Below are 13,373 nucleotides of genomic sequence, written 5' to 3' on the forward strand. Positions count from 1 at the left end.
TGGCTATGCATCACATCTGTAGCAGGTCATAACAGCAAAACTCTACTGAGTACAAAAGATAATTTTGAGTCCGCAGTAGTCATTAAAGGTGGCATTTTGTGTTGGATGTTAAGAAACCACTTGTAATATTAGTTGTGCTAACTTATTTAAATTATTCTTCTTTCACTTGTTTATTGCAAACAGCTGAAAGTTTGTAAACTTTGCCAATAAGCCTAATTTGCAATGGTGGTTGAAAAATTTTGAGTGCAGCTGTATATGCATTCATACTCATGGTCTTTTAATCATTAGAATTGGCCTTAAATTCAAGTTACCTCAAGCTGCAGCTCAGTGTATTTCTTTCTCAGTAGAGTAACATCTTCCCCAGCCTGCATTTTTTTATACAAGTCCAACTCTGTGTCAAGTAACTCTTTCTGCATCTAATTAAAAAATAAAAAGTAAACAATTATTAAATTCACTGTTAAGTTTCATTATTGGAATGTTTTGAGTTTTTCTTTTTTCTTACCTGTGTCTTTGTTTTTATGGTTTTTTGAGGAATACCACTGGAAACAGCTTTAAGTTCATCTTTCAGCTTCGTTATGCTTTCTGTTAATGCTGCAAGAGTTTTCATTATATCAGCTTTGTCTTCAGATTTCATAGATTTGTTTTTCTCCAATTTTGATATCAAAATCTAGCAACAAATAAACAACTGTTAAAGAACCTGATTAACCAAAATATCATATATATAAAGTTCTCTAGAGATTATAACTTTTAAAAAGAAAAAAAATTAGGACAGCAAATGATTACTGCTTGCACCTTTTGTGTTTCAATATGTTTTTCAAGGATTTCTTGCTTCTTTTTCCGGACATCTTGCTGAAGACGCAATGCTTCCTAAGAGATACAATTGGAGAGAAAATAAAAAAAAAAATCTGGTGTGGATTAATTTTTTATGTTGACGATTTTGCTGTGCTCTCCTTGTGGATTTAGCTAGCTGAATATGATGATACAACATGATTTAACATACTAACTCATTATGAGTTACATCAAACAGATCAGTATCAGATTTGATTGTGATGTGTATATAAATCATGATCAAATATCAAGTTTAAATAAAAAGACAACTGTAATTATAATATAACCTACAAAAGTAAAAATGAAGTAACAATAAAAAGCACTCAAAAAAAATTACTATGCACAGAGCTTGTAACAATATACTAGGCATACAGTGTGTTAGTTATAAGAACACAGACAATGATAACTTAAAATGCAAGAGAAATGCTAATGTACAAATTAATACTGACAAAGTCTCATAAACAGAGACAGATTGTTTTATTTTTTACTGAATTTATTAAAAGCAAGTAACATTCCATAAAAACAAGTCAAACTTAACAAAACTAAATTCAATTCAATCTCCACCCAAGAGAAAGAGAGGATGTCCAACAGCCAGAGTAAAATTTTAAGAGTAGAAAAGAGGGAAGAGAATCCTTTCCCCCACAATATAAAAACTTATTCTAAAGTGTTATTGATTAGATCCTGCCAGATTTTAAAAAGCTTTTGAGCAGATCCTTTTAAGTGAGAATTTTAATTTTTCCAATTTCAAATAGTATATAACATCAGTTACCCACCGACTTAAAAAAGGTGGGCTAGGATTCTTCCATTTGAGCAAGATAAGTATACTTGCTAACAATGAAATAAAGACAATTATAGTTCGTTTGTCTTTCTCCACTTTAAGCCCATCTGGGAGTACACCAAACACAGCTGTTAACGGATTAGGAGCGATTGTGACACCAAGGCTGCCTGATAGACATTTACAGATTTTGGTCCAGAATAATGTTCATTTGGTGTATGCTCAAAACATATGGCCAAAGAGGCTTGGGCCCGACTGTAATGTTTACAGGCTGGATCTTGCTCTGGAAACATTTTGAACAATTTTAAACTAGACAAATGTGTTTGATAAAAGGAAAAGAGGCATTGTGTGTGAGAGGGCCTGGACTTTGGGGTGATTGGTGCTACGGCACTGGGTTTGTGCGTGTTCATCATTGTATATATTTGTAAATAAACGTGTTGTGGTGCAATCAACGATGTCTACCTGTCTGTGTCCGGGCCATCTCCCACAATATATATGCTTTGAAATTTTCCCCGGAGTATTCCTGCAGGGACCTTGAAGGATGTACATAATATATATATATATATATATATATATATATATATATATAAAAAAAATTTGAACGGATATAAATTCAGTACAGCTCTTGTCAGCTAATAAAAGTGGGTTAAAACACCAGATGCAAGATGAGTATGTTGGGCATAATGATTTGAGCTCTATGATTAGAGGGGCATGGTCTGACATAGCAATAGCACCATACCTGCAAGACTTGATCATGAGCAAAAAAGTGTTACGTATAAAAAAGAAATAATCAGTTCTTGAGTAACAATGATGTGAAGAAGGAATATGCTCTTGAGTTTGGATTTAAGAAATCGCCAAGGGTCTGATAAGTTGTGATCAATTACAAAATGTGCAATAGTTTTTGTAGTATTAGATGTTATCACTCCTGTGGCTGAAGACCTAACAAAGTTTGAATTTAAAAAACAAAGTCTCCAGCCATTATAATCTTATGAATGCTCACATTAGGAATGGAAACAAATATTTATCAAAATCACCTTACGATTAAATAAATCACCCATAACGATCACATATTGCCTTTCAAAAAATCAGATACTACACCTGATACTACAAATGAAAATTGTTTAAAGTATTAAAATTCCCACACCTCTATTTTTCTTTGTATAGCCGGAGTTTAATATTTGGACAGTCCAATCTTTTTGCAACTGAAACTGATCCTTGCTTAATAAATACTATCTTGGTGTTTAGACCTGTTAGGTGAGAGAATACTTTCCTTCTTTTTAACACTAGAATTACCAGAGCCTACGAGAAAGCTCGTAAATCCGGCCCACCTTAAATCCATTCTCACCTCTCCATCAGTGTCTTTTGTCCTGTAAATGTGTTGATAAGCAGTTAGCAGCCTGCTACCCCATCCCCCCACCCACTGATACAGTTCATTTCGCAAAGAAGTTTCTCAGTGCTCAGTGTTTATCTTCGAGTGAAGTGCTGGAGCTTTATAGGGTAAAATAGTACATCATCATTTGGAATACATACATTTCATGTGTGTTCCGTGTCAACAACAATCTACGTAAAACGTAGTTAACACAGAAACGTTTTTCATGTTTTAGTAATAATTGAAAAAATGTAGACGTGAAATGTTTAAGGTGTGAAGCCTGAAACACAAATATGAAATAAACACTTTCACAAAAGGTACAAGTATAAAAAAACAAGTGCACTTTTATTCAAGAATTTAACCGAAGAAAAAAGAAAGCAGGTTACAGTAGGTGGTTGATACAACAGCTTGTGTGGTACAATGGTAAGAAATGCTGACTTCCAATCAAGAGGTTGTGGGTTTGATATCAGCTGCTTCCCAAATTTACCATTTTCAGTAGTGAGCTTCTCTAAATGTTAATATCATACAATAAAAGCATATATTTGATTTGGGTCTGTAAAGTTATAGTTAAAGTTAGTGTTTTATTTTTTTTTTTTTCAGTTTTATTCTCTCACTTATGTTCAAGCTTCCACACACCACCCGGAACTGATGTTGTTCTCAGATAAAGACGTGGTATAACAAACAAACTTGTTTTGTAACACCCCCTCTTTATTTGAAAACTGTGTTAGGTCTTGTGCATGAACGAGACTGGGAAAACTGTGCACGTGGATGTGAGTGGTGTGTGTGTGACTGAGAATGACTGTGGATGTGAATTTTTTTTAGTCAGTTTTATTCTTGAGTGCTCTTGCTCACGCTGAATTAGTATGCAACTTCTGATCCATGATGTTAAAGCCGCACTAACAAAAAAGAGAGACTTGGGTATACAGTATATGACATTTGGAATAATTCATTTTAAATGTTATTGCACTAATGCAACATTATATTCATTTGCATACCTTTATGCGGTTGTAGTTAGTGACCACGTTTGGTTTTTTGTTCTGATCTTGTTGCTGCATGTTGGTATTTCTTTTGAACTCCAGGAGATGGAGAGGACAGCATAGTACAGAGAGGTCAGTTCCGCACTATATACAATCATCAGATTCAAATGTTAACAGTTCCCACACATGCCCAAGGACTGTCTTCTTTTTCTTTGGTTATAGTCTTTTGGAGCACATTTGTTCCGTTATACTTGTACCTTTTGTGAAAGTGCTTATTTGATATTTAGACTTCATTCTTCACACATTATACACTTCATGTCTACATTTTGTCGTTAGTACTAAAACATGGAAAAAGTTAGTCTTTTAGGTATGTGTTCCAACATTTCTGTCATCCAACACTTACACAGATCTTTGTGGAGACGGAACACACGTGAAGTGCATGTGTTCCAAATAACAATATACTGTATTTTTTTAAACCTAGGTACCTGACTCACTGATAAACAATGCTTCAATTTGGGAGAGGTTTTTGTAGTTTCTCCGGTGGTTATTTGGGGGTAGATGGTATATTAGGCTGCTTGGGATTTTCGATATTTACAAGACAAAAGACACTGAATGGAGACGTGCGAGTGGATTTAAGGTGGGTACGAGTTTTCTTGTAATCTTTCGTAATTCTAGTGTTAATTCATGATTAAGACCTTTGACATTCCAGCTCAATAAGTTCACTGTTTGGTCACTGCAACACTGCTTCTGAACTTTTGACATTCTGCAGTCTTAAATTATGGTAGTACATTATTACATACGATAGCTTTAACCTTAATTTCCAATTTTGCCAGAAGTTACTACTATGAAGCCTATTGTTGTGTTGGCACTTACAATTGTAAGGGTTTAAAGGATAGATTAGAAATAAGCAGAAACAACCCAGGGAATGATGTTAAACAGTACCCATGGAAAAGCAGATAATGTATGATAGTACATTCCTAATACATTAAAATAAAGGTATGATGTTAAACAGTTCCCTTTAGGGAGGGGAAAAAAGTATAATTGTAATTAAAACTTAAAAATAGCAGAGAATGCAACAGAATGTATAATTACAGCAAAAGTCACTGTAAAATGCAGTTAAAATCTGTGCCCTGACAGGACACGATTTGACTCATGACTGTATTTCAAAAAGTGCTGGGAAAATTTGTCATAGCTCTGTTTCTGCTTCATTCAGAGAACTAAAAATGTAGAACTTGCCTTGAATATCCACTTTCAATTTAGAAGGAAGCAAGAGTATGTATGTGATTTCGGCTTTCCACAAGCACTATTTAATGAAGTAAAATGCGACAGGTTAAGCAGCTGTTCAAGGTGATAAATCAGAGAAAATACAAATACGGTTATTTTCAGATATAAGAAGTGACAAACTAAATTTAGATCGTAATTTTTTTAAATGTATAAATTGACTTCTAGGTTTTAAGGCATTCGTTTCACACGTGGTAAGCTACTGATATCGGTGTGCCTGATCTGAAGTCCGCTCCAATTATTTTAGAGAATAGTTCAACTATAAATTTTGCTAGGTTTGGACTTTCACAGTTTTCGGGGAGACCCTCATTTCTGATATTATTCCTTCTGTATCCATCTTCCAGTGCAGCTAGTCTGTCTCCAAGAACTTTGCATTTAGAATTTGGAGTTGTTGCTTTTTCATCAGCAGTAGATGCCAATTGTTCAACGAGTTGTGAATGTTTGCTTAACATCTTCAAGCTGAGCACCAAGTGCTATAAATTTATTCTCAAATGTACTTGCATTTTCCTGTATTTTTTTTTCAAAATTTTCTAGCATGCCTTTAAAGGTTGCCTCAAAGTGATTACTTAAATGTTTCTCTTGGTCTTTAATATCCAAAGCAGCTTCTTTTTTGTCTTATGTCCATTATATCTTTCCTTGTATCCTGTATGTCTCCTCTCCCAAGAGTAGTAGTTACTAAAGTAATCACTGAAGTGATCGTTACCTTCAGTTTAGACTGTTCATTTCAGTCTTCTCCATGCTCTGCGGATGGAGTAGCAAGCCCAGCTGGAGTTGGTGCTGCTGACACGCAAGGATTAGTTAACAGCAGGGACAGTAAGGCACTGCACAGTTGACCTTCTGGAATCGATGAGTTCTCCTGGCCCGACTCACTTGCATTTTTAGTTCCACTTACACTCTTGGTTAGAACTGATGCTGCAGCGTCACATACCTGGAGATTAACTCTTTCGCCTATGTATTCCGGTTCACTCTCTGGCAGGCTGTACCTTGAACATGATGCCTATTTAGACTTAGATGAACTTTAGCCGTCTCTTCAATTTCTTTCTGATCCCTTTTTCTGCTACTTATGCCTGTATATACTTGCATTTACTTTACTGTATATACTCGCAGATAAGTTTTCCCATGGATAAGTCGGGACTTGATTTTACAAGAAATATAATTTCTGGTATTTTATAATGTCGGTTGTAAAAGTCGAATGTAGAAAACTCACATTATTGGTACATGGGATTATGATATGCTAATGCCCACCTGAGTGAGTAACCATGGAGCACACTGCCTTTTTTTCTATATGGGTGCGGCAATGCGCTGTATCAGCACGTGCTCCTAACCTCTCTCTCTCTCTCTCTCTACTGTGCCCAAATACCTGAATTATTCCGAAGCAACGTTTGCACTGATTTTTGTTTTTTGTATCTTACACACTCATACACCTTTATCGTAAGAGCATCCCTTATCTATGATGGAGTGTTCAATCAGAAGAAAATATGAAGCTGGTTTAAATTAAACGTCAATGAAGTAGTGAAAGAAATTGGTAAGTGCGCTGCTGCAACAATGTATGATGTGTCTGAGAAACTGGTGCGAGATTGGTGGAAGCAAGAAGATGGAAAAAAAATAAATAAAAGTGTGTCGCATTTTTGAATGGGTATGCAAGTCTGGGTCTGAATTAATGATCAACTTTTTGAGTTTCAAGACCCATCTTATACGTGAGCATATACGGTAATTAAAGACACTCTGGTTCATTAAATGAAGGACACCTTTGAGATGATGGTTTTTATATAAAAAAAAAAAAAAAAAGCAAAACACAGCGGCAAATGGGAGTTCCATCTCAAACGTCCATCTCTCAAAATGGACGAGACCAAGTAATCGAATACAAGGATTTTCGGACAGTGGAAAAAAATCAACATCTCAAGATGATCTTTTATGATACTGTCCTCCCACCTCAAACACAGACAATATCAGTAAAATTATATACAACTGGATAGCACAGCAGCTGATTTTGAAAATTATGTATTGTAAAGATGTGAAAATGAATTCCATTCAATTATAAGTATGTCCTTTAAATTGGCAGGACTTAATAAAGGGTTACAAAGTCCTTGATGTATGTGGTCTTTGGGACAAAAAAATAACCTGAAATCTCCCTGGCAGTTTTACTATATTGGTGAATTTGCAGAAGTGTCAGCAAAGTGGGTTGCGACAGTTTGTATCTTGTTCAAGACTGACATGTACTTGAGTACAGCTGTGGCACAAATTAAGTGAGATAGGCTGGAATCTGTGTCAGGCAAACATAAGGTAGCTTGTTGTGTACAACATGCATGTACCACAAAGCGGAGTTTGTCTGCTTAGGTTGAATGAGAAGAGAGGTGCATGCAAGTGATGAAAACATTTTAAAGTGCATGCATGTGCCATCTAATCAAGTGCAAGTCACACTTGCATAAGCTTCTACAGAATTCACACCAACTCTTGTGGCTGTGGTTGAGCTTGAGCAGACTGCTCTCTCTCTCTCTTTCTATATATATATATATATATATATATATACATACATATATACATACATACATTATATATATATATATACACACGCACATCTTTCTTAGTGAGAAATGAGGCACATGCAAGCACAGAAACAATTTACAAGTGCATGCATGTGCCATCTAGTGGCTGTGGATGAGCATTAGCAGACTGCTCCCCTCAAACAAACACTCACAGCTCTTTTGTTTGTTATGTGTCTAACAACAGGGTAAAACACCGTCATACTGTAGCAAAGTAAAGCTGGATCAAAACTCCCCGACCCAAACACCCCAACCAAGTTACTTTCTCTAACCCCAAAAAGTCTGAAAGTAGCACTATGGACAGCAATAACACAGAGTATTCACAACAACATTACTGGAAGTGTAAACATTCAAATATATGGGAAAGGTAACTATTCATAAAAAAGATGCAATACTGTCTTGGCATTAACAAGTGTAGATAAGATACAACAATTATAAATGTACAGTATACATTATATTTAGCAGTTCACAAATGTATACACTAAAACCATACTATTCTCTCTTTCATCTTAGCAACTGCATAGAATTTTTGTAACATTGTATTTATATGCCTTAACTAAAGTTGCAAGAAGATGTGATGAAAAGGTACCTGTGGTTTTTACGTAACAGCTGGATAAAAGTAGTTTAAGAAAAGAGGACGTCCGTGCAGTGCTAATAGAAGAATAGCTGGATTTGATCAACAGGTACTGCCAGACCAAAATTGAAGATGCAGCCATAGCAGTAACCTGTCTGTTTGGGAAATGGTTAGACAGTGTCTTTTGGAAAGCCTCAGAAAAGTTGTGGAAACCATTTGACCAAACAAAAAGGGCAGAAGGGGCATAATTATTGCTGTTTTCAGAAAAGGAGGAAAGATAACTTTGACAAACTTACAAAGCCTGGGAATGCATCTAACTCAGAGAGACAGATCCCGGAGCTCTGGATGAGACCAGATATATTTCTGGGGCTGTGGTCTCTTTAGTGAATAAAAATATCCCAAGCTAAAAATGCTGCTGCAGAGTTTAAGAAACTGACGGAAATACTAAAAACACTGGATATAGTGCATGGAAAAAGTGCCTCATTTTTTCAAAAACAGAAGTGGGAGTGTTCAATCACTCATGGACCATGTTTTCATCCTGCTTGAGAATTCCTTCTCAGCTTTCCTGGAAAGGGAACTAGGTCTAAAATCTTCAACTTAGGCTCAAGAGAACAATGTGGAATCCAGTTTCAACTTGGAAAACTTTTGTTCATACTCTTGATATTTAAGAGGCCACAGATATTTGCTATTCCACTTTACATGTGGACTTGTAACAAGACATATGACTCTTCCTCTCTCTCCTTAGCTCAACCCGGGTCTTCTCAGTTGACAGAGATGCCAACAGCTGCTCTCCCATTTCCAGCTCTCACCTTGCCCGCCCCTACTGGCATTGGTCAGGGCACAAGGAGCTTGTCCTTCGTCTTCAAATACGTTCCCTTGGTGTCTTCTGGACAAGGCTTTACCAATGCCCCTACTTCTGAAGACTTCTGAGTTGGAACACCCCATGAGCACCATAATGGAGACTCCAAAAATACTGCCTCCTCTTCACCATTACAGGTTGCTCACCTGATGCTGTCCTCTCACACTATCCGGCTCATTATCCTTTTATAACCTCTGCCAAAAATTATGCAATCACAACTCTTGGAGGATGTTTATTCAGCTGGTTTAGTTTGTTACAAAAAAAAAAAAAAAAAAAAAAAACTGCAGATAGGGCACAAAAGTATTTTATTTAACAGCCAAACATTCTAGCATTGTAAAACACACCTTAAAAAATTAAACAACATTGTTGTAATTAGTGGGACATTTTTGTTCTGACCAAGTAGAGGAGACAATTATGGAATCACTCAACATTTTTCTGTGGGAACACTATGTCTTAATCAAAGGAAACTCCTGAAGAGATGAGGAAAATAGCTGTTGAAACTTACTAATCAGGAAAGGTTAACAAAACAACAGCTTTGAGACTCTACCATTCCACAGTGAGAGCCATCATCTCAAAACGGTTGGTGGTGGTGTAATAGCTTGTGGGATATTTTCTTGGTTCACTTTGGGTCCCTTAGTACCAAATAAACATCATCTAAATGCCACAGCCTATCTGAATATTGTTAATGACCATGTCCATCCTTTTATAAATGCAGTGTACCCATCTTCTGATGGCTACTTCCAGCAGGATAATGCGCCATTTCACAAAACTTAAATCATTACAAACTGCTTTCGTGAACATGACAATGAGTTAACCGTACTCAAATGGCCACCACAGTCACCAGATCTCAATCTAATAGAGCACCTGTGGGATGTAGTGGAACGGGAGATTGGCATCACAGATGTGCAGCTGACAAATCTGCACTAAAGCATAAGTATTTGAAATATTACAGTAATGTTTAAAGGAATATGTAAATTGACTTGGCTTTGTGTAAACTGTGCACCATGATAAAGCATAGAACACTGGTTTTAATTAAAGTGCTCTGTCACAACACAAATCATCAAGTGTGCTCAAAGTAGAAGTATAGTAAAGGTGTTTGCCTTGGTCCAGATCTACCAAAACTCATGTTATCATGAACTATGTTTCACCCTTTATACCAGAGTGCTAAATTATAAATCTAAAATAAAATTTGATATCCAATGTTTAATTTTATAGTACCATTGACTATTGCCAATAAAGCTGATTTATTGTTCATGAATAAACAAACAGCAAAAGAAGCTGCCATTAAATCGGTTACCCAAATATTCCTTCAAATGTACATCTTATTCAAGGTCAGGAGTGTTATTGAAATCAAATCCATAACTTAAATCTTTTAATATATTAAAAAACAAAATACAAGAGCCTAAACAAAATGACTCACCTGTTTCTTTTTCAAGGCCTCATTATGATCCGTACCACTTGAGTTTGGAAATAATCCTACTTTGTGAGCTGCTTTCAGAGCAGCAGGGTTATAAACTGTCTTTGTAAGACCTGTTGAAGTGGACAGCACCTTTATATAAAACAAAAAAAATCCTTGCAGTTAAAACAGTACAGAAAATATCTTAACTTTACTGAAATAACTGATTAACATGCATATCCAACCTAATGCACCTAGTGTGTATGCAAATATAATGATCTAAATAAAACAAACAACCATTCATTCATTTACTGAAATGCTAAAAATGAATTTTGAGAGGCACAGAGAGCTGGAGCCTAAATAATCAATAGTGACTGTCACAAGATAAATTAAAGTTTTTTTTTTTGTGTGGTTTTTTTTTTTTTTTTACTTATTTAATACTTTCTTGTTTACCAAGTATCGGGTTATTTTCTTTTGTCTTTTATGTTTTTTTTTAGTTTGTTTAATGTTTTGTTTAGACAAAGGTAGTGGAACCCTCTGATGCTGCTTCCTGTTTGTGCTGTTTGGTTCTTCTTTAGTTTGAAGTTGTCAGCCCCAATACACTCACATACATTAATGGCCAATTTATAGTCACCAACTGACCTAAAATTAACCCTTAAACCACCAGCTATAGTCAGTTCCCAATGCAATTTGCTAGAACATAGGGGCCGAATAATTTCGGCGACATACATTCGTTGAACGTCGCAACCAGTTATAGTCGGTTCCAAGTGCAATTTGCCAGCACACTGGAGCTGATTGGTCAGTGCTGTACATTCATTGAGCAGCCAGCTCATGACCACTGCCACCCCCTAGCGAATCAGCATCACTGTCCCTGGGATTAAGCCACTCCACTAGACTAGCTTGTGTGCAGCCAGTTCAAGCACAGTTGGCCCTGTGATTTACTGAATTTCATCAATGGCATCAGTTGCACCTTGTACATATAATAGATTGTTGCAGTAGCATTTGCAGTGTGTAAAATGACCAGTGATACAGTAATTGTGATGTTCTTTGCATGAAAAAAAGTATTCCATTAAGATTTCACTTTTTCTTGGTGAATTTGTTTAATTAAAAAGTGCAGCAAAATAGTATTTGGCATCTGGGAATGCATTAACTCCCCAAGTATGTAGTGGTTTAAGGGTTAAAGTTATTGGGAATATGGAGGAAAATGCACACCAGCACAAAAGCAAGAACCACAGACATCTAGAATAAATCCACCTAGTAAAATTTATATTACATTAGGACCTTAAAGTCTTGACATGACCTTTTATTTTTAAAATGAGAACAAGAACTGACAAGCTATGCTGGGGCGAATGAACTGTTAAATGACAACTGTATCATGTACTACAGTGGCAGTAACATGGCAACTTGTTGTGGGAGGTCAAGCTAGACAACTTGCCACATTAGTGGAATATCTCTTCTTAGCTTGCATTGTAATTTATTTCCCATCCAGAAGACAGAGTTGAGAACTAGGAGATGAATTAAGTGCTTGCATGCTTGTATTTGCGTCACATGTTTGCAGAGGAGTAAATCCATAGCAATATGGAGTATTACATACTATGGATAAATAGGCTGAAGTAGCCCATTTTGCCAATTTCTTCATGACATGGGATATAATAAAAAGGGTACAAAACAGGAAGGTTATAAAAAAAAAAAAAACAAACAATGAATATTTTCATAGTCAGGTAACAATAAATCGACTATTTGTGCTATTGTTACTTTAAAGTCGCTGTAAACACTACAATTTGTATACTGTATTATAATATTTTGCCATGACTATGTGTGCTTTAGTTACTTTAAAGTCACTGTAAACACTACAATTTGTATACTGCATTGTAATATTTTGTCACCTCTGCAAATTGGAAAACTCACAAGCCACATTGTCAAAGTCAGAAGTCTTTTGCCACCACAATGTTTATGATGACTCCTTGGTACATGGATGTTAAACACCCAGTATGTGAAATCTGAACTTTATGCAGATTCACTTTGTCTGTCATTGTTTCATTGAAGCAGCTTGTAATGTAGGGAGCTTTATTAGCCTGCATAATTCAGGTGAGTTTGGAGTTCAGCAACACACTGATGTAATTCATAAAGAACCAGTGTCAAGTCACCAGTCAGATTAGCCAGCACATCTTTTGAATAGGGGGGTTAGCTAAAAAAAACCCAGAAAGAACATAAACACTCTACACTGAGGGTCCATGTGCACGTGGGGATTATAAATAAAGCAGAGGTAACCACATCCCAAAGATGTGAAGGTTAGGTTGATTAATGACTCAAAATTGGTTCAGGATGCATGTGTGGACTGGCACTCTGTCCAAGGTTGGGTCCTGTCCTCCTTTCAATGTCATACACTCATTGTATTGACATAATTGGGTACCCATAGTTAAGGGCCATAAGCAAATCACATATTCCACATTAACACTGTTATATATGAAAATGTGTTTTTTTTTTTGCTTTGAAAGCTTTCAGCTTGGGCAAATAAACCTGGGAGTTCTGCAAACGTAAACTGCTAAATATTCAACAATCGACATGCAAATGACTAAATCCTAATATGGTGGACTCAGATTTACTTTTTTACAGTGCTGCTCCTTACAATTGTACCAGATCAAGGTTAAAATTTAATTAAGCACCAAATGAGTGCATGGTAGCTATTTCTCTTTTGATTTATGCTTTACTGAGTGCATGGTAAAGATATGCCCAAAACAGCAGGAATTCTAGGTTAAGTTAGTCTCATT

The 13,373-nt window shown here is 36.1% G+C and overlaps 1 protein-coding gene across 1 annotated transcript in view; it reads right to left on the reverse strand.

The window, feature by feature from the left end:
• Positions 1 to 13,373, reverse strand: part of rbm26 (RNA binding motif protein 26) — a 166,717-nt gene that overhangs the window by 25,986 nt on the left and 127,358 nt on the right. Inside the window, exons 15-18 of the mRNA XM_039745376.1 lie at positions 10,627 to 10,755; positions 793 to 867; positions 503 to 667; positions 312 to 416 (exon numbers count right to left, since the gene is read on the reverse strand). Of these exons, the coding sequence (XP_039601310.1) occupies positions 312 to 416; positions 503 to 667; positions 793 to 867; positions 10,627 to 10,755 (474 nt within the window). The remainder of the gene's footprint in view (positions 1 to 311; positions 417 to 502; positions 668 to 792; positions 868 to 10,626; positions 10,756 to 13,373) is intronic.

The sequence above is a fragment of the Polypterus senegalus genome, chromosome 2 (assembly GCF_016835505.1).
Source record: "Polypterus senegalus isolate Bchr_013 chromosome 2, ASM1683550v1, whole genome shotgun sequence".
NCBI lineage: Eukaryota > Metazoa > Chordata > Cladistia > Polypteriformes > Polypteridae > Polypterus > Polypterus senegalus.